The sequence below is a fragment of the Dermacentor silvarum genome, chromosome 7, assembly GCF_013339745.2.
Source record: "Dermacentor silvarum isolate Dsil-2018 chromosome 7, BIME_Dsil_1.4, whole genome shotgun sequence".
Classification (NCBI taxonomy): Eukaryota; Metazoa; Arthropoda; class Arachnida; order Ixodida; family Ixodidae; genus Dermacentor; species Dermacentor silvarum.
The window spans coordinates 4,725,839-4,744,598 of record NC_051160.1 but is presented as its reverse complement, the minus strand read 5'-3'; the positions used below and the strand labels follow the sequence as shown (position 1 = coordinate 4,744,598).

At 44.2% G+C, this 18,760-nt stretch overlaps 2 protein-coding genes across 2 annotated transcripts in view; both read left to right on the top strand.

The window, feature by feature from the left end:
* Positions 1-462: 462 nt before the first annotated feature.
* LOC125946603 (zinc finger FYVE domain-containing protein 26-like) lies at positions 463-16,886 on the top strand. The gene is made up of 5 exons (XM_049670104.1): positions 463-828; positions 1,534-1,748; positions 5,034-5,244; positions 10,605-10,780; positions 13,244-16,886. The coding sequence occupies exons 1-5, from the start codon at positions 483-485 to the stop codon at positions 14,171-14,173; spliced, it is 1,878 nt and encodes a 625-aa protein (XP_049526061.1). The 5' UTR covers positions 463-482; the 3' UTR covers positions 14,174-16,886.
* A 59-nt stretch (positions 16,887-16,945) lies between these two features.
* The window catches only part of LOC119458414 (zinc finger FYVE domain-containing protein 26-like), a 90,486-nt gene continuing 88,671 nt past the window's right edge, over positions 16,946-18,760 (top strand). Inside the window, exons 1-2 of the mRNA XM_037720252.2 lie at positions 16,946-17,191; positions 18,131-18,346. Of these exons, the coding sequence (XP_037576180.2) occupies positions 16,966-17,191; positions 18,131-18,346 (442 nt within the window). The 5' untranslated portion in view covers positions 16,946-16,965. The remainder of the gene's footprint in view (positions 17,192-18,130; positions 18,347-18,760) is intronic.

Sequence of the window (18,760 nt, the reverse complement as noted above, 5' to 3'; positions counted from 1 at the left end):
ACTAGGGCGTGCCTCATAATCATGTTGGGGTATTGGCACGTAAAACCCCAGAATTTAATTTTTTCTTCTATTTTACTGTTGGCAGCAAAAGCTGGTAGACCGCATGAGGCCTGACCGAGTTCCATGGATAAGCTGTCTAACATTTTGTTGGATGCAGTTCTTGTTAGATGTAGCATAATGGTATTTGTATACAGCTGTCACAGGGACATTTGGTGTTCTTAGATAGTTTATTAATAAAAATGACACACATCTGAAGAAAGTTTGAATAAATGAAACAGATAGCGACGCAGTTTAGAATGCCTAGAATGTTATTTATCTATTCATTCATTCATTATTATTATTACTATTAGCCCTTCTCGGGCTGATTCATGGTGGATACGACCTTTAAGGCTTGTATAACCTCCACCATTTAGCTCATCATTGTTGCCAGTGCATTCTCTTGTTTGCATATGCTTTTCATGCGTGCATGATTTACTGGGTCCATGTCCTACACTATATCTCGCCTGCCTTCTTTACAGGTGCATAAGCATGTAGTGCTGGACGAACTGGGGCACTTTGAGGAAGAGGTTGGACAGCTCCATCCATTGACGTTTCGTTTGGAAGTTCTAGAGAATGTCTTCTCACTTCTCTTTGTAACCCACGTCAACCTACGAAGAGAGGCGAGTGATGATGAAGATGCCACTGATGCGGAAGATGATGCCAGAAGCGATGAGCATCATTCAGGTCATTCACCCGTGGAGGTGTCAGTGACCCCAGATGCACATGACACAGAATCGGATGGCGACATTCCTAAAAACAACACCGAAAATCAGACTGCTAGCGTCTATGGTTTGTTTGTTTGTTTGTTTACTTGTTTTTATAGAAGGATCAATTTTCGAGTAAAGTGCATTCTGCTCAGGAAGTTTCGCTACAAGAAAAGGCTGTTAAGTTATATATTGCATTCTTCTTGCAGGGTTTTGTAATTTTCTCTTGTTAAACGCTCTGAACTGTTTTCTTGTTAAACACATGAAGCACTGAAAGTTAGAGATAAGATGCCTCAAAAAGGCTGGCCTATCGAAACATTGGCCAGCATTTCTGAGGCACTTTATCTCTGTTTGTAACTTTTATAGCATAGTGTGCTACTCCATCTGTCAGCCCCCCCCCCTTTTTGATTTTGAAGCACTGAAGGCTTTGCAAATCTTTTTATTGCCTACATTGTAGCTTTATGACATGACCACATTTCCACTGAACCTTGCCGCAGGCTGTATGTTGGCATGTTTTCATAGGATGGCAAAATAGCTCACTTGATATCGAATAGTGCTGACTGCAGATTTGCAAGGTCAATTCCTTGCCACGGAGGCCATGTTTTATGGGAAGTTGAATGCAAAACTGTGTGTGTTCTTTTTGAAGATCTGGGAGAGATCGAAATCAATTTGTAGCCCTTTGACATTGCAACCCTCGTAGTCGGGATGCAAAATCAGTGAGTGAGTGGTGGTCACTGGTCTGGTTATTGTTATCACTACTTTCTGCCTTCCTTGTCTCTTGCCCCACCAGTGTCAGCATCCAGCAGTGTAGTCAAGGAGACAAGCGACTCGCTCTCAGGCAAAGGCAGCACAGCCAGCAGCAATGCGGCCACTTGGATGGCTACAGGCTTTGTGGGGTTCTTGTGCCCTCCTTTCCTGGTGCCCAGCATGCTGGCCTCTCTGTCCACTGCTGTTCTGGCCACACAGGCAGAGCTGTTCAACCGGTCAGCTCAGAGAACAGCCACGGTAAAGAGTGCCTCGTTTAGACAGCAATGTGTTTTAGCCTAATATTTGTGTCACACGGGACAACTTAAGTGCACTTTGAGTGAGTGCACTTCGCCGCGAGTGTCATTTGCACGCTGTCATACGGGAACGTGTAGTGACACTTGCTGCAAAGCACACTTGCCGGTGAGTGCGTTTGCCAAACTCACTTCGCTGCGCCGAAGTCCATAGCCTCGGTAGCAATGGTTAAACGATAAATAGAAAGCAGAATTAGTAGTAATTTAAAACCACCTGTTTTGCGATTCTAAATGTTTTAAGATTGTAAAATGTGATATACTGTTACAAAATAACTTCCTATCCACGTCCTCAGCCTGATACGTGTAATGGCCGCGAAGTTGCTCATGCCTGAGCGAGGGATCATACTTGTGTAGAAGGTGTCGTTTATTTCTGAGTTTAATGGGCGGAAGTAGAGCATCAATGACGGCATGAATGGACGAGGATAGCAAGGCGCTCAGGGTGCCTCGATAGTACTGCTTCTTGCTGTTTAGGATGGTGACATGTTTGTCTTTGTGGTACAAAAGCCGTATAGCTGCCCCGTTGCGGGTAATTGGAAACGGCTGAAATTTGCGTTCATGGCACGCTCAAACAAAGCAATGTATCGTCGAGTGGACCTGAAAGCTGCCGAATAAATTGAACAGAGCGTGACGGTGCATTCATTTCGTTTCTCGTTCTGCGGCCCAGCTGACTGCGTGTCGCTCGCATCAGACGCACTCTTGAATACCCAGCATTGACGCAATTCTGTGTACTGTCTGAGAGCGTAAAAAGTGAGCTGAGTCTCGCAGTGGTTCGTAATCAACAAATAGGCGCTATCATGACCTGCTTAAAATGTTCACGATCCGTTCTTGTGCCATCTGTAACGTAATCAGCTATTTTTCTTGTGTTCACCTTGAATGCGACGCCTTTGCTTCTTGGCTGCTGAGGATCTACAATGTTGTTGCGGTTGCAATTAATTATTTCAGTTGAACCAAAGCTTTTCTAAATGCGGTTTTTAGCTATAACACAGTGTTATATGGCTGGCAATGTTTAAAATCGCAAATATATGTTGTGCCTTCTGATTCATCCATTGCCAATGTCAGTTTCAAAATACACTTTTATTTCTCGTGTAGCAGCGTGCCACCAAAGTGACACTCATTGCGCTGAAGTGCACAATGAGTGGCACCAAATTTGGGCGTGTGACACGGGTATTACATGCTTATGTCTCATTCTATTTAGAGTTGTGTATTGCGCATGGCTTGATGCTGGCATGGTAGGTTATACAGTCAATGACCGATTATTCGACATTAAAAATACGGACATCCTTGATTATTCTGACAGCCCTGCGGCATCGCCATTCAGCCCCATAGGCCTAATGCATAAGGATGACTGAAATTTCAGACACTTTATAGCACGTCGTGGGACAATTCGGGCTCCAGCTGCATGACCATGTGCTAATATGGCCACCGAGTCAAGCACAAAGTGCGATATTTTTGTTTTAAAATGTCACGAGTAGAGTCGTCGGTCGTGTCGCCGGCGCTTCGTGAAACCGAAACTAGCGAAGCCTAGTTACATGTATTGACTGTACTTTCGTCTATCTGTAGTGACAGCATGATAATAGCCGAGATACAGACCGCGATTTTGTCACGTCTTCCGCTCACTTTTATGCTGCTCTTATCATTCACTGTTCAAGGCTGGCTGATCTTGTTGATAACGCATGCAGAGCGTTGTTCTGACCACTCACTAAGCGCGAAAAGAGTCATAAGGAGTAGCATAAAAGGCACTGCTGGAAAATCATGGCCAGGGAATGTCTAGGCCCAGAGTAAGCGTATGTGCACGCAACAAGACGTGTTGAAAAACTTGGGCTGTATTCATGAATGATCACTTTCGAACGATACTTTCATTTTCGTGATACTTCGCGTGACTGGCACCAGAGGCGGACAGGCGGCAGCGTTATTGCACAGTGATAAGATAGCGTGCTTGGCACTGAGGCAAGAATGCTATCGCTCCTAGATGCCGATGCGTCTTGCGCTATAGTCACATGAAATTGAAGGTATCCCCAAAAGTGACGATCCAAGAATACAGCACACCTTTTGGGGCCACTTGTGGAATAAAGTGATCTGTTTTTGGGTGACTCCAGTATTTTGGACTTGAGATTATTCTGGCGTTTTGGCAGTCCCCATTGAGTCAGAATTATTGGTCGACGACTGTATAGGATAAGAACACCTTCAAATGTCATTTCCAGTTCATACGATTTCACAGTTTGTATTATACACTCATAAAAAAAAGTTCGCTGCACCCTTTGGGGCTTATTTGTCTCACAACAATATTAGTCATCTGCCTTGCTTGTGTTTCCTTTCTTGGAAACCCTGTGCTCGCTACTTTCTTGTCAAGAATGATATTTCACGCTGACAACACACATGCCATTCGTGACCTTGAAGTACTGGATGCTCAGCGTTAAAAAAAAGAAAAACGCCAAGAAAGATGATTATTGTTGTGGGACAACATAAGGCCCAAAGGGGGCAAACTCATTTAACAGTGTAACATTCATAGTGGAGAGCACTGAAAGTGCCCCGTTTTGCATATGAAGAATAAGGGGAACTGAAGGGCTAAATTTTTTGCTAGTTACAACCACGTGAAGTCAATAGACAATGAAACTAAGGAACACATAGTAGAAATCAACTGTTTTTAATCTGTAATGTATTTGCTGGGTAGAATAAGTTGGCAAGGCACCCGCACTATGCAACATAAAATCATAAGTGAACTTTCTTGCACACTTTCAATGCGAAGAGATGCAGTGCAATGCTGCGGTGACAGCAGGGTCAAGCTGGAGAGTTTGTCACACTGCTCACATATTGCGAAACTTCTAGGCAGTGGCGATGCATAAGACGCTTAGCTCGCATGCCCTATTTCTGAGCATTTTCATGATTGTTTTTATTTCTCTGTGCTTCTTAACAGTATGCATCAGGTGACATTATTTATTTAAAGTTAGTTATTTTGTCTGTTAGTAAACAATTCTCCCAATCTCACAAGAGACCATAGCAGGGATGGTACACACATGAGTATCATTGTTGTCACGCTTATTTCCTTCTCATTTTTCAGACCCTGTGAAAACAGTCCATTCATATTTTCATATTTCTTATTATGTTACCGATTCGCAAGTTTGGTGAGGCTGGTCAAAGTGCTGTTAGGTCTGCCCCTTATCCCTTGTTACAGATGCCAAATTGTGATAGAACTGAAATGAAATTTGAACTTAGTTCAATTTTGGTGTGCCAGGCTTCAGGTGGTGGAGACTCGCTACCTCAGGAGCCTCCTGTGTCATCCTCAGTCAGCTGGGAAGAGCTTCCTTCTCGGTTGGACCAGCTGCGCAAACATGTAGTTGAAGCCCAGTGGCGGTATGAGCTGGTCACTTCTTCAGAACCAGCGCCAGAAGTGGACCCACCTGTGTCACATCTCAGTCCTCTTGACATCCTCCAAAGCCCCAAAGGTGTGCTGTCTGTTGCTAGTGCTTATATTTATCACTGTTTCACATTTAATTACTGCAACATACCTTGAGAGCTGAGTTAGGAGCCTCTTGCTTTGATGTAACAGTGACCCGGAGCACTGGATCTCACTAACGAAAGGAGTGTCTTTTTCAAGCAAAGCCTTCTTTGCCTGCCTCTGCGATTTGGCGTGTCGTCGTCGTCACAGTTGTAGTGATGGTGATTATCGTCGGCTGTCTCGCCAAGTAAAAGCTGTTGCTGTCGGGGAGACAGTCTCTTTTGCAACATTTCGTGTGACTTGGCAGCGGACTTGTTGGCGTATATGGCTGACAGTACTTCTACTAGCGTTGTGCCAAACTCGCGATGTTTGCACACTGCCAGAAACACTTTCGGCAGCCTACTTTGACATGTCCAGTGCCGAGTCGCATGATATCTCGCGAGTGATTAGTATCATTGAAAGTGATAGCTCGAGAATGTCGCCCCTGAATAAATCTTATCTTTGCTTTGAAAGATGCACCACTGTTGCTGATGACCGTTGCAGGGCACATTCATTGCCGCAATCTTCTCCCTGTTTCTTATCGTGATGTGCGATTTTGTCTTGTCGACTCATCAAAGCTTTGCTCACATAGATTCCTACAGTGCGTAGGATCTTCATGATTTTTCCCCCCCATCACATCCCTGCATTCCAAGCACAAGTTTAATAAAGGTGGTGAAAGTTCGAACTTTCTTTACTAGTACAGCATCATGTGGGTTGCTAGCTTCAAATTTACAAGCACACTTTTATTTCATTTCATTTTATTACCTTAAAGACCCTGTTCGGGGTATTACATAAGGGGTGGTTAATATGTTTACACAAGAAAATGCAGGTGTTACGGTGAAATACAAGTTTGAATAGTTTCCAAGAATTCTGAATGACATGTGATGGCAGCGGCATTGAAGGGTAGGTCGTTCCAGTCTCTGGCAGCCCGAGGAAAAAATGAAGTCTGAAATGTGACAGTTCGTGTGCGAGGACAAGCCAGTCGATGGCTGCAAGTGGCACACACGCATAAACAGGACTATGAGCATTTATCGTGTCCTTGTGGAATGTTCCATGTTTCAACTTGTCAAGCCACTGATTTGAGCACCATAGCATAGTCCCTCAATACTTTTTCTGGTCACGGAACTCCGCCGTCACTCAATGGGAGAGCTTGATATGTCGCATGAAGCCGCCGTGCTGTGGCGCCACAGCAGCTGAGTGGCCACCTTTCTCCGTGTTAAACCCGGAGAGACTGTAGATGCGGTCGGCGTGGGCTGAAAGTTTGGACGCCTACTTTATATTTGTATGTGTGTGTGTGTGTGTGTGTGTGTGTGTGTGTGTGTGTGTGTGTGTGTGTGTGCACGTGCGTGATTCTACATTTGCTTCAAATAAAGCTGGCGATCCAAATACTATTATGCGTCGCAGTTCGCCAAGGAGGTATGGTACTGCGTGCAGTGGACCATCAATCCACGTCACTCTGCTCGTGCAAGTTAGAGATTAATAAGCGCAATGCTGAGTCAGTCGGGCATATTAATCCGTTTGTGTTTTTGTAGGGTATATTGACAATGAAAATCAGGTTGGAAAACTTTGTCGCACATTTGGAATAATACGCACGAAAACTAGCAAAGCTTGCGATGCATGAAAATGACAATACTTTCCTTCAAGCAAGCGTTTCATTCACAGCTACGATCTGCCGATGTACCTGTTACAAACTAATTCTTACGTCCTAGAACATTTTATGGTACATGCGATTAGAATCTGTCACCATCGCCTGAACGGCTCGAGTGCAATCAGAATTCGGTAACAGCACACGACCTTGAAGTCAGGTTGTCATTTACTGGCAACGCCACGCCGCTAATGTCTTATTCTTTGTACAGTGCATAAAAGTCGCTTAAAAGTTTTTAATCGAAGCCAGTTGGGCCAACTAACGACAGATTTCTCAGTACGAAGAATTCTATGCGCATCGTCTGCTGACACACGGAGCCGCCAGCTGACTTTGAGATTGTTTACTTTTTGTTCGTGACTTGATTTCGCTTAGAAAACACTCTCAGATATTGAAGTTTGGATACTGTAACTGCTACGGTAAAATAGAATGTAATCGAAAATGATTCGAAAAGAAGCTGGGCTTTCGGCCGCAACATGACCAGAGAAGAAAGAAATACCGCTGCAGCCCGCGGCGGCCGCTCGACTAGCGGGCCTTTCTTTTACTATGGCGCCCCTAGCGGTAGGCGCTGGCTCTATATTAAACTGAGGCAGGAGTTTCGTGACCAGAAAAAGCTATTAAGGGACTATGACCATAGTCACTAAGGCATTAACAGCTGCCTTGAAACTTTCGAAACTGTTTGTTTGAAAATGTTGTGACCTCAATTAGAAATATGCTCGGAATAGAATTTGTTCAAATTGCATGGTTAATTAGAAGGTTTGTGTATGTTGACAACTAGAGGGTCCGGCATGTGGATGTCAGTGTCACAAGACTCGTTATGATGGCTCACCAGATTCTCTCGCATCCCCTGACATTCATCCTCCATGCATTACTTCTGCAATTGGATATGTGTCATGCTGAGAAGCCGAGTGTCAGGAGATGAGAGTCATGCAGTGAAGACAAACGTCAGGGGACAAGAGAGAGTTGAGCATTCTCTTGCTGATGACCATCTACTGTTGCAGCACTATAGCACTTGCAGACATGCTAAGGCAACTTATTGGTTGCAAAGGTTGTGGGGATGCGAGACTCTCACGCCTCCCCTGATGTTGTTTTCCCCGCATGTCTCCTGTAGTCCGGCTTCTCCGCATGGCTAAGCCCGGCGGCGGTCGTGGTGGTTGCGGCGCATTGCGGGAGATGGCGCGAGTGTCGCGATTCTAACGCCGCCGAACGGTGGGGTGACTTGGGAGAGAAAGGTCGAGGGCGCTTCCTCTTTGGGTTGGGATCGGTGAGCGACGCGGACGTCCCGCGCCTGCGCCGATCCACGCCTCGCGAGACGTCTCGCATGGCTCGGAGTGGGGCACCGGTATGGACGAACACAGATTATTAGAACGCGCCACCGTTCGCGTGACCGTACACGTGAACGACTAGGCGATGGTATCATAGCATGGGGTGAACGTATTCGCTGGCTATCCGGTCGCGGTGAGTCGGACTTCCTTGATTTGTCGCGCGCCCATGTGAATGTTCTATTGGTAGTATGCTCTAAAAGAGTTAACTGTTGGGCTAGTTGGTGTTTAGACATAGAAACCATTGTTAAAAGCGCAAAACCACACAACACAAGATAAGACCAGACGAGCACAGGCGCAAACTGACAACTGATTTATTGAAGGCCGATCTCCAGCTATATATACCAACAGGCTGCGCAGGCGCATCGTCACAACAACCCCCCGGAAACATCAAACATATCGCGAAAGAAAATCAATTTCAGCTTTATACAGCGCAATAGAAGTGTCGCTGACACACTCTTCACCTGCCTTTTTGATTAAAAATGCTTCCAACGTTTCACGCGCCATTTTTTGTCTGCTTCTGCCTACAATTTTTGCACATTGGAAACGTGGTTCACAATTCGGGCAGTACATGCAGTGGTCGACAAGATGACTTCTCTCCTTGTTAATTAGATTTCTTGCGTGTTCCCTGAGCCGGTCATTGAGGCAGCGCCCCGTCTGGCCGATATATACTTTGCCGCAGGTCAGGGGAATCTCGTACACAACGTTGTTGGCACACTGAACGAAACGTCGTTCATGGTTCTTTTTACAGCCTCCCTTTTCCTCAGCACCACGCTTTCACACACTACGTACAGTCGCAAGCAAAAGTCTGGGGACCAAAGGTGCTGCAATATTCTTTTTTTTTCACAGCCTGGGCATTCGAGCTGAAATCAAGAGAGCATGCCTAAGTGCCCACGTTTGACCAACACTATGTATTAAACCATTTCCAGGCCGCGGAGCTGGGCTAGAATGTATATTAATTTTTTGCTGATGCCGTGGTCTCCCAAACTTTTGCTCGCGACTGTACACATTTGTGTACATTGCAAACTGGCACCTTTTCCTCCAAGCACCTTAGGTGCTGCCAATTCTTCACTCTTCATCTTGCAACTGTGGAGTTTACTGTGCCATATAGCGAACACGGATAAAACAAATGTGCAAAATATTCAGCATGGCAGCATATGATTTGGCATGTCAGATAAGCCAGCTTTCAAATTTCTTCTGCATTTCCGACATTTTCTAAGGCTTTAAAAAAATTACTCGCTCATATAACGATTATGAGAGTGGCTCAAGATCAAATTACAACAACTGCATGCACCCAGTGTCCTCTCATGCCGGAATTTGTGTACAGTGACAAACGTGTACAAAGTGTCATGGTGGATGCGTTCAGAACGCACTAAGTGAAGTGGCATGCCTCACAGAGCATAGCTCGACTCTGCTTGCTGAAGAACTGCCCCTATATCGCTGCAGAGTTTATTGCGCTGTCTTCTTCCTCGTTTTATGAGAAGAAACTTGGTGATGCGAACGAGCTCTTGGAGAAAATGCATCGAGAAATGCCTCGGATGTCTACTCAAGTGACGAGGAAGAGGATGATGTTGCGAGAGTTGAGTTCCTTAGTTCTGCTTGCATTGAAGATGAGGATGAAGAGAACATAGAATATACAGGTATTTCTGGTAATGTGGAAAATTGTGAAATAAAGTTTTAATGAAAGAAATTGCTTTTTCTCTCTGTCACCCGTCCCCCCAACGCCACCACAACCACCACCAACGCTGCACTCGGTGGACAGCTCGAAAGCCTTTTGAATGCAAATAACGTCCCAATGCCACACCTCTTTAGGGTAAATGCCTCGGTTAATCTCCAAAGTTACTTTTTGAAATGTCAAATACCTACATCGTTCAAACAAAATGTGCGAACGTGAACATGACTTCTAAAGAAGGGAAGAAGAAGACCACGGCCAGAAACTCGCAATCCTGCTAGGAGCACAGTTAACTCCGAGATATGTAGCAGTAAATTAGAGGGCTACAGAGGCCGATCGATGGTGTGCCGCTCTGCCTGACAAAAGACCACAACTGCTTTTACAGGTTCCATGCATGAGACTCATTATTGAATTTTGTGATCACCATGACGCTTTGTACCCAATTGTGTACACAGCTGTAAAAAATAAAGAATGATAGTTTCTTGTTTGCCACTTCTCTATTTAGTTTCACTAAGGCCTATTTAGGTGGCTTATTGTGAAAAATATTTTTTTTTTCTCTGAAAATAACGATTGGTGTCTAGTAGGGTTAAAAGAATTGAGTTTGTGAATCAGATAAAAGTCTTGTGGAACATGGTTCAGCAACACAGTCTTCAAAGTACTATTGTGCCTGATCGCTCTTACTCTTTCTGTAGGTAGCCCAGTGCAGCATAAAGCCAGAAGGAAGCCCAAAAAGCGACGGCGCCGATCCTCACTCATGTTGCAGCGAGGTGACTGCACTGTTATAGAAAAAATGCTGGCCAGCTTTGAAGCTTTGCTGAAACACTGTCTTTGGCATGGAAATTACGAGAAGGCTGAGCAAGTGGTTCAGGTAAATAGAATCTGCAACTTTAGGAGGAGTCTTTAGCTTGTGCCCTCCCGATACATGCAACTGCTATGTGTATAAATTGTCTCATTACAAAACTACTGAAACAGTTTATAATAACTAAAGCCTCTCTTTTTTTATAAAACTTAAAATGGAAAGAATTGCAATAGCAAGTGCAGGGCCTCCCTTGCACCCACTGCCGCTGACATGGAATATGCGCTTGCAAGCCACATATACTATGTCCATTGTATTTGCTGCGGTATGGTACCATTATGGTGGCTACAGAATTAGGGGTGCCTACCGACCCATCCGGGGAGTAGTTCACCACTGCTTCACTTCATGACGCAAAAGTGGTGCTGTACTCAGTAGAATGGTGCTGAGCTGCACAAGTCATCTGATACTTGTGGCAGACAGCACACAGCAAATAAAGCATGCAAAGTGAAAAATAATAATTTGTAGCTGTTAGTTTGTGCAGTGAGGAGCTATGGGTCTCTGTTATTGTGTGTTTAGAGTTGCTAGGAGATGTGGAAGCTTCTACGACAACAAAGTGGCAAGGTTAGCGGTAGGTCATCTACAAGACCGAATCACTGGAGGCCACACTAATTAGTGGTGGTATTTGTGCCTCAGAGAAGATGAACATGCATACTTATTTCATCGCTCTGAACTGTAATTCAGGGAGTCTAAAGCAGCATTGTTCTCAGCGCCAACAAGAGCAGCAGTGGATACCAATTGTGTGTGAAGAACTCATTTAAGAACAGTTTCTCAAGAGCGATTTCACCCACATGGTCGACTATGAGTGAGTTAATCAACGGTGCTATAATATGGTGCTTCCGCTCATCTCTATATGATGCCCAAGAAAAAAAGAGCTGAACATTCTTAGGGACTGTAATGGCACAACGTGATTAATACCATAAATTTATGCTCGGGGAGATCACAACAAGCTGTGAATGAAGCCTGTGAAAATTCGATTGTAGGTGTGTGTGTTTCTATGCATGGAACCGACGGCTGCACCATAACTCTGCTGGAAAAGTAAGTTTGCTTGTTGGTGAAATAGACAAAATGTTGCCAGTGCGATGAGGTTTATTGTCGTTGATAACGTTGCTGGAACGCTAGGCACAGGAAGGCACTGCAAGGGCTGTTCGTAGCACTGGATTCACTCACGATCACGGCACGGTCCTTCGTCTTCCTCTTCAGTCGGCACGTACACAGGGGCGCCTCTGCTTCATTACACCAGCTACAATGTCAAAGGCAGTAAAGATTTTTCTCGAAACTTTAGGAAAGGCGAAAGACATCACGACTTAATTATATGGGAGCAATAAGTTGATCTCCAAGTGCAACATCCTTGCTCCAAATGGTTCTTACCTGCCGTGATGGCTAAGTGGCTATCATTGTGCGGCTAAGAATGAGATCGCTGGTTCGATTACCTGCCGTGGCAGCCGCATTCCAATGAGGTCAGAATACAAAACACTCATGTACTTGGGTTTAGGTGAATGTTAAAGAACCCCAGATGGTTGAACAGCAATCTGCAGTGCCTCACTCACGGCTTCTCTCATAGCCTGCATGTTAACTGCTTCTAGGCATTGAACCTCATATTTATTTGATTCAAACGATGCTTGGCTGCACCAAATACACACACGCACGCACACACACACACACACGTGCACACGTGCACACACACGCACACACATGTGCACACACACACGTGCACACAAAAAGAAAGAAAAAAGAAAACTTTGTACCAGTTCGCTGCTAAAAATTCCAAAAGAACTCTGCACTTGTTCAAAATCACTGAGAATGCAGTGTCATGGTCTTGCATATAACCTAGAAAGATAATTCCAGCATTTCATCTTTTCAGAAAATAGCAGAATTTCTCATCCAGCTTTGTTTGCACTGCTCCAAATGGTATTTGAAGTGTACATAATAGCTGACAACAGTGACAGCGATATCCTAAAACGCCCCGCTTGACTACATTGCGTACAGATGACGACTTGGCAGGAGCACTGTTCTACTAACAGCGGTGCCATTTTTGTGTCATGATGCAAAGAAGTAGCGAACTACGCTCGGTCGGCACACCTACTCCTCTAGCCACCATAGTATCGTAGTGCGATCTAGCATGTTGCCAAATGATGGCTTTGCCTCCGAGATTTCAGTGCACACCTTTGCTACCTCTTCCCTTTTTCTTTTTTGCTTTTTGTGTGATTAGACATGAGACACACAAGGAGCTTCAAAATAACACAAACCAACATGCTATCACAAGTAAAAAGATATTTCAGTTGAAAGCTCTAGAAAATTTTGCAACGTCTTGTGCATTTGACGTTTTTATTCATCGTCCTGTGTGCACATCATTTTGCATATTACTGACACTCTTAATGTGGATGTTGAATGAACAAATAGTATATGAACAGAAATAAACATTTGTCACCCTAACAAGCATTGAGTAACAGTGCCTTTTTAACTTCTTTCTGGCAGGTTCTTAAGCTTGAGGGAACTCACGATGCCCAGGAGCTCCAGTTCAGCCGTCACTTGGAAGAGGTCACTGGAAATCTCGCCAATATCTCCACTCCTGCCAACCGCTCAGCTTATTGCACTTTGCCCATTCCTACTTCCGTCATTGGCCAGGCTGCACGAGAAGGCCTGCACCTTACCATGGCCACTGCTCTGGTCGATCGACATCTCTGCTCTGATGGAGTGCCCACCATACCCGAAGCTGAGCTCCTGATCCGCAACAGGTCCGGCTCATTCAGCACCAGCTCAGAGGGCTTGACCGCCGGAAACGGCCATCTAAACATTGCTGGTGGAAACATAGTTGCGCGTAACTTTGCGCAGGAATACGGTAGTGGTGGCCCTCACGTTGCAGCTGTAGCAGACTTGGCACTCACTGCTGATGTTCCTCGTGATGTGGCAGAGCGTTTACTGGCGCTTGCGGTCAGCAAGCGTGAAACTGAGACGTCGGGAAACTTGCACGGCCGAGTTCCACGCCTGACAACTACTTTGGAAGCACTGCGGCGGTTCCTTCAGGAAGCCAATGAAGACGACGGCATTGTCGGTGCTGTAGGGTGCTGCTCAAAAGATGAGGAGGCATCGCTCAAGACATTGCTTGTCGGATTCGTGGATGAGTTTGATGCGGAGAAACTGCATAAGCAGCGAGCAGCATGGCATCAGATAGAATCCCTGTACCATAAGGTACCTGTGCCTTTCATATTCTTGTTCTCTTTTGCAGTTTGGCTCTCTGTAAGCTTGGACCATCACACTTCACAGTGTAACTTGCTGACAAAATGTTGTTGCACAACTTCTATGTCACCTAGTTTCAAGCAGCTGAAGCTTGATTTTGCATACTGCTCTTTTCTTTTCTTTCTTTTAATGTATAGTACCTGGAGTAGTAGTACTACAATTATATAAGGGTAGTTTGCTAGTACCTGCAAAGCTTTGGAAACCATATTCTTCTGACAAAATTTTAATGTGTCATGACCATGCACTGAAGTACGGGGCTTATTCGTTCACCAGGCAATGTGGCTTAATTGTTAAGTAAAAATAATTGTTCTCTGGCAATGTTTTCCAAAAATGCTGAACATACACTGGCTAACCTTGGAGGCAGCATAATCAAAGACACGAGGGGTTCATCTTGGTGCCATTGCATGATGTATGTCCTTGCATTGGTAGTAATGTGATAGAGACACCATGAATGACAAAATAAGTCTGGCATTCAATCACATGCTTTGCACATAGAACTGTAGTTGTGCTGTTTTGTTACTGGTGGACTTTTGTCAGTGGTGGCGCAATAACTGCTGTGGTAGAGACATATATCAATCATAAGGCAGCATCATAATATAAAGGTCGTAAAGAGTTAGTTTAGGGTATTGTGTGCTAAAATTACAATCTAATTGTGAGGCACGCTGTATGGGGGGGGGGGGGACTCCAGATAAATTTTAACCATCTTGGGATTCTTTAAAGCGTACTTAAATTTAAGTACACGATCGTTTCTGCATTTGGCACCATCCCACCGCAGTCAAGATCGAACCCGTTATCTCGAGCTCAGCAGCAGGTGTAGAGCTGGTAGGCACTATCAGCAGATCATAAGGACATAATATAGTTCACGGATAACCATGCAAGGGAGAGGAAGTTTCTGTCAATGTCGATGAATAATCATTGAATGATGGGACGCCACAATACTACAGCATTACAGTCACTCGGATGTAGCATGATGACCTGTGAGATTATTATTATTTTTTAAAAGCAAAACTTTTCTTTGCGAACTTCGTTGTGTTTTCGTGACCGTGGGAGCTGCAGCCTGGCTGTTCCCTGCCGACTAGGCCAACCAGTCAAAGTGGAGCGTGTGCACCGGTGGGTTACTTGCAACGCCACCAGATGGCGCTCGCCTCCGTACATCCGCGGCAGCAGTGGCGCTGGCCGTACGGGGGAAACAAAAAAAAAGAACCAGAAAGCTTGCCTTGACGCATCCAAGACTGCGCGGAAATGAGGAAGTAGACACTTGTTGTGGATAGAATGGATTTGAATTGCACTATGTGCATGTGTGCATGCTGCCTCTGAAACCATGACGCGTTCAAGGCATTCGTCGTACTAGCTAGTAGTCAGCAACTCCGCTTAACAAAAGGCTCGGTACACCAAGCTTCGTTGTATATGAATTCCAACTCGTTGGACTTGCTGCATTTTTTTACTGTGTATTTTTACTTTGACATCCTCTGTAAAGTATCCTAATCCTGTACTAATCAGCATGGTTTCTGCTCTCACCTATTGTGTACTACACAATTAGCAGAATTCATTCATTATACTGCTCTGGGCCGCAACCAATTTTTGCAGATTGGCGCGATTTTCCTGGACTTGTGAAATGCGTTTGACATTGTGTCACACAATCTGCTGCTATACGAGTTGACCTGTCTTGGCATTCCAAGCTCGCTGCCTGGCTGGATAAATGATTGCCTGCACACGTGTGGGCAGCGGGTGTTGATAAATGGCTCGTCATCATCACCGGTCGGTGTTCTATCTAGCGTACCACATGGTTCCATGCTCAAACCATTACTGTTTCTTGTTTTTGTCAATGACTTGCCCAATGGTATCCAGCCCATCATCAGGCTGTATGCCAACAATTGTGTATTATATTGTAAAGCCACATGCAGTAATGGTGCAAGTATTTTACAGTCCGATCTTGACAAAACTGTGTCTTGGTGCAATAAATTGATGATGAGCCTAAATACCTCAAAGTGCTATGTGCAATTCACACACACACAAAAAGAAAAGCTAGATAGCTCATACTTTCTTTTAAGGGGAAGCAGTGCAGATGGTATATAAACTGAAATATTTTGGCGTCACACTGACTGCTGTATTAGATTACGCTGCACATATGAACGTAACTGCAAGCAAGGCTTGCCATCTCCTCCACAAACAAGCTCCACAAACACTAAAGGAAAGAATATACATGTATTTTACAAATATTAGACCAATAGTTGAATATGCCTGTGTGTCATCGGACCTGTTCTCAATAACTCTCATCAATACATTACAAAGGGTACAAAAACGTGCTGCTAGATTTGTAACCAGTAACTATAATTTTAACACTAGAAGTTCAGAGATTTTCTGTAATCTCGGATGAAAGCCATTGTATTTGCAAAGGAACATTCTACAATTAAAATTGTTACACCAAATATGCAATGGCAGAACTAGCATCAATAAAGACCTGTATTTAAAATCACCTCTGTTGTATGTCAGTAAGAAAAGATATGCTAATAAGGTGAGGCCATGCCAACGCTGCATTAACATTTTTAAATCCTTTTTTTTTTCTTAATACAACTAAAGACTACTAGAATAAGCTGCCAAGTGATCTTACTCATTCACAGGATTTTCTAAATGTTGTTGAAAATGCTTTCTGAATAACTATTTGTCATGTGCCAATTGTATCCAATTTGGTGGATACAATTTGGCGCTTATAGTACGCAAATCTGCATGCAACGCATGTTTCCTTTTATGAGTGCTTCTTTATATTTATTTACGATTGTTTAATGCTTATTTCATATTTATTCCTGTTGTTTGTATTACTATTTTAGCACTTTACCACAATATGCCAATTTTAGGTTGTAACAAAAGCCCCCTTTAATAATGCCTTATGTACAATGCATAATACATAAGTAAAGAAGGACATCTCCTCTTGTTAGGTACGCAGCCTTCTGGACCGTCATATGCCCAGTTTGCTGTCTTCAAATTCGTCGTCTTCTGGCGATGAAGAATCGCGCGTGGAGCTTCATCTTTCCTTCCTTGAACTGGGCAAGGCCACGGTTTCTGAGCAGAGAGCCGACCTGATGTTCCTGCCTGCTGTCAAGTTTGACTTCCTCCGCTGTGTGTATGCCCATGCCCGACAACTTCACAAGGCCATCCGCGAAGCCTCGCAGCAGTCAAAGACAAAAAGTGGGTTACACTACAGCGTATTATGTAACGCATTGTTATAGTTATGTAGCTTACCAGCATTGGGATTTGGTTAATTACTTGTTTGGTTTGATTATATCTTGCCGTGGCATGAACACTCTTATCTGTATTGAGACTTCACTTCTTCGAAGTTAATCAAGGTAAGGATAATCAGATCCCTCTAGTACAGTCTCTGTCATAGTGAACTGCCCAGCATAGTAATTTACAATAAAGGTGTAACTAATAAAGAAAAACATAAACAAGCATCTAGCTTATTACAGCTTTGCTGGTGCAGGCTTTATTTCTTTATTTTCTTTCTGGTCAATTTCTTTTTCTAAGGGAACACTTTGTGTATTGAACATCTGACATAATCCAGATAGCTTCGGTATGTTAAATCAATCAATGAATCAATCCAGTAGATAAATCAGTCTGTGTGTCCAATACAAACAATATTTTAACCCTATCAACCAATCAGTCAGTGAGTCAATCAATCAATACTTTTTGTTAGGATGGCTAACTGCTAGAATGAATTTAGTTGCAATAAAAGGCACAATTATTGATGATGTTTGGAATGTTTCATGCAACTGAGACTGTGTAAAACATTTCAAGTTTTATTGTAAATAACAATGGACTAGCTAGCTGTTGCCACCACTGCTTAATTTGCTCTTTGAGTGAACCTGCTACTTTTGTCATACAATTTATATGTAGGATCTGGCATTCTATGGTTTCCAGTGACTGCAGATTGTGTCACATGACTTGTATGTGGGACCTGGCATACTATGTTTTGCAGTGGCGCCATGTCTGACAGTGGCTGAAACTTCAACTTTTCAACTTGTACCTGACATGTAATTACTTATATGGTTTCTAATGGCACAGATGTCTGATGATGCCTAAACTGCAACTGTTGTCATGACTTGGGACTTTGTGTTTTACGGTTCCCAGTGGCACGGATGTCTGACGACAGCTACTTCTGGGTGCTCAGCCAGAGTCCATCACAATTGCTCGCACGGCTCGTCCTGCGTGAGGAAGTTGCTCCGTCACGGCTGGAAACCCTTGCACACCAGATGAAGCTGAGCCTGGCCAATGTGCTTGCCCACGAGTGCTGTCCTCGAGTCCTGCTAAAGAGTGCACACAGACCGAACACACTGTTTTCACCAGGTATCTATTTTACTGTGACAGCAGTTAAAGAACCAAGTTGGCTGTCCATCCTTCCTGTTACTGAAGTCGTCATTATCATGTTGTCATCGTTAGGCCATGATGACAACATGCCATATATATGGCATGTTGTCATAACGCATGTTGTCACAATGTTGTCATATGGCATGTTGTACGAACATATATCAGGGACGAGCTTCCTGCAATGGCATGCCACCCGACACCCCCACCAGCTAGGCCTAACCAGCACCGTCTCGTCGCTAGTTGGCAGCCAAAGTTGTGGTTTGGTGCAGGGTCAATAAAATGCTTTGCATTGGCTGTACAGCACTTAGAAGGTGGAGGAATGACCTCACTAACTAAAGTGAGGGCGCATACTGGTCGTATGCTTTGATTCCTGGGCACACACGGCACGTGCAC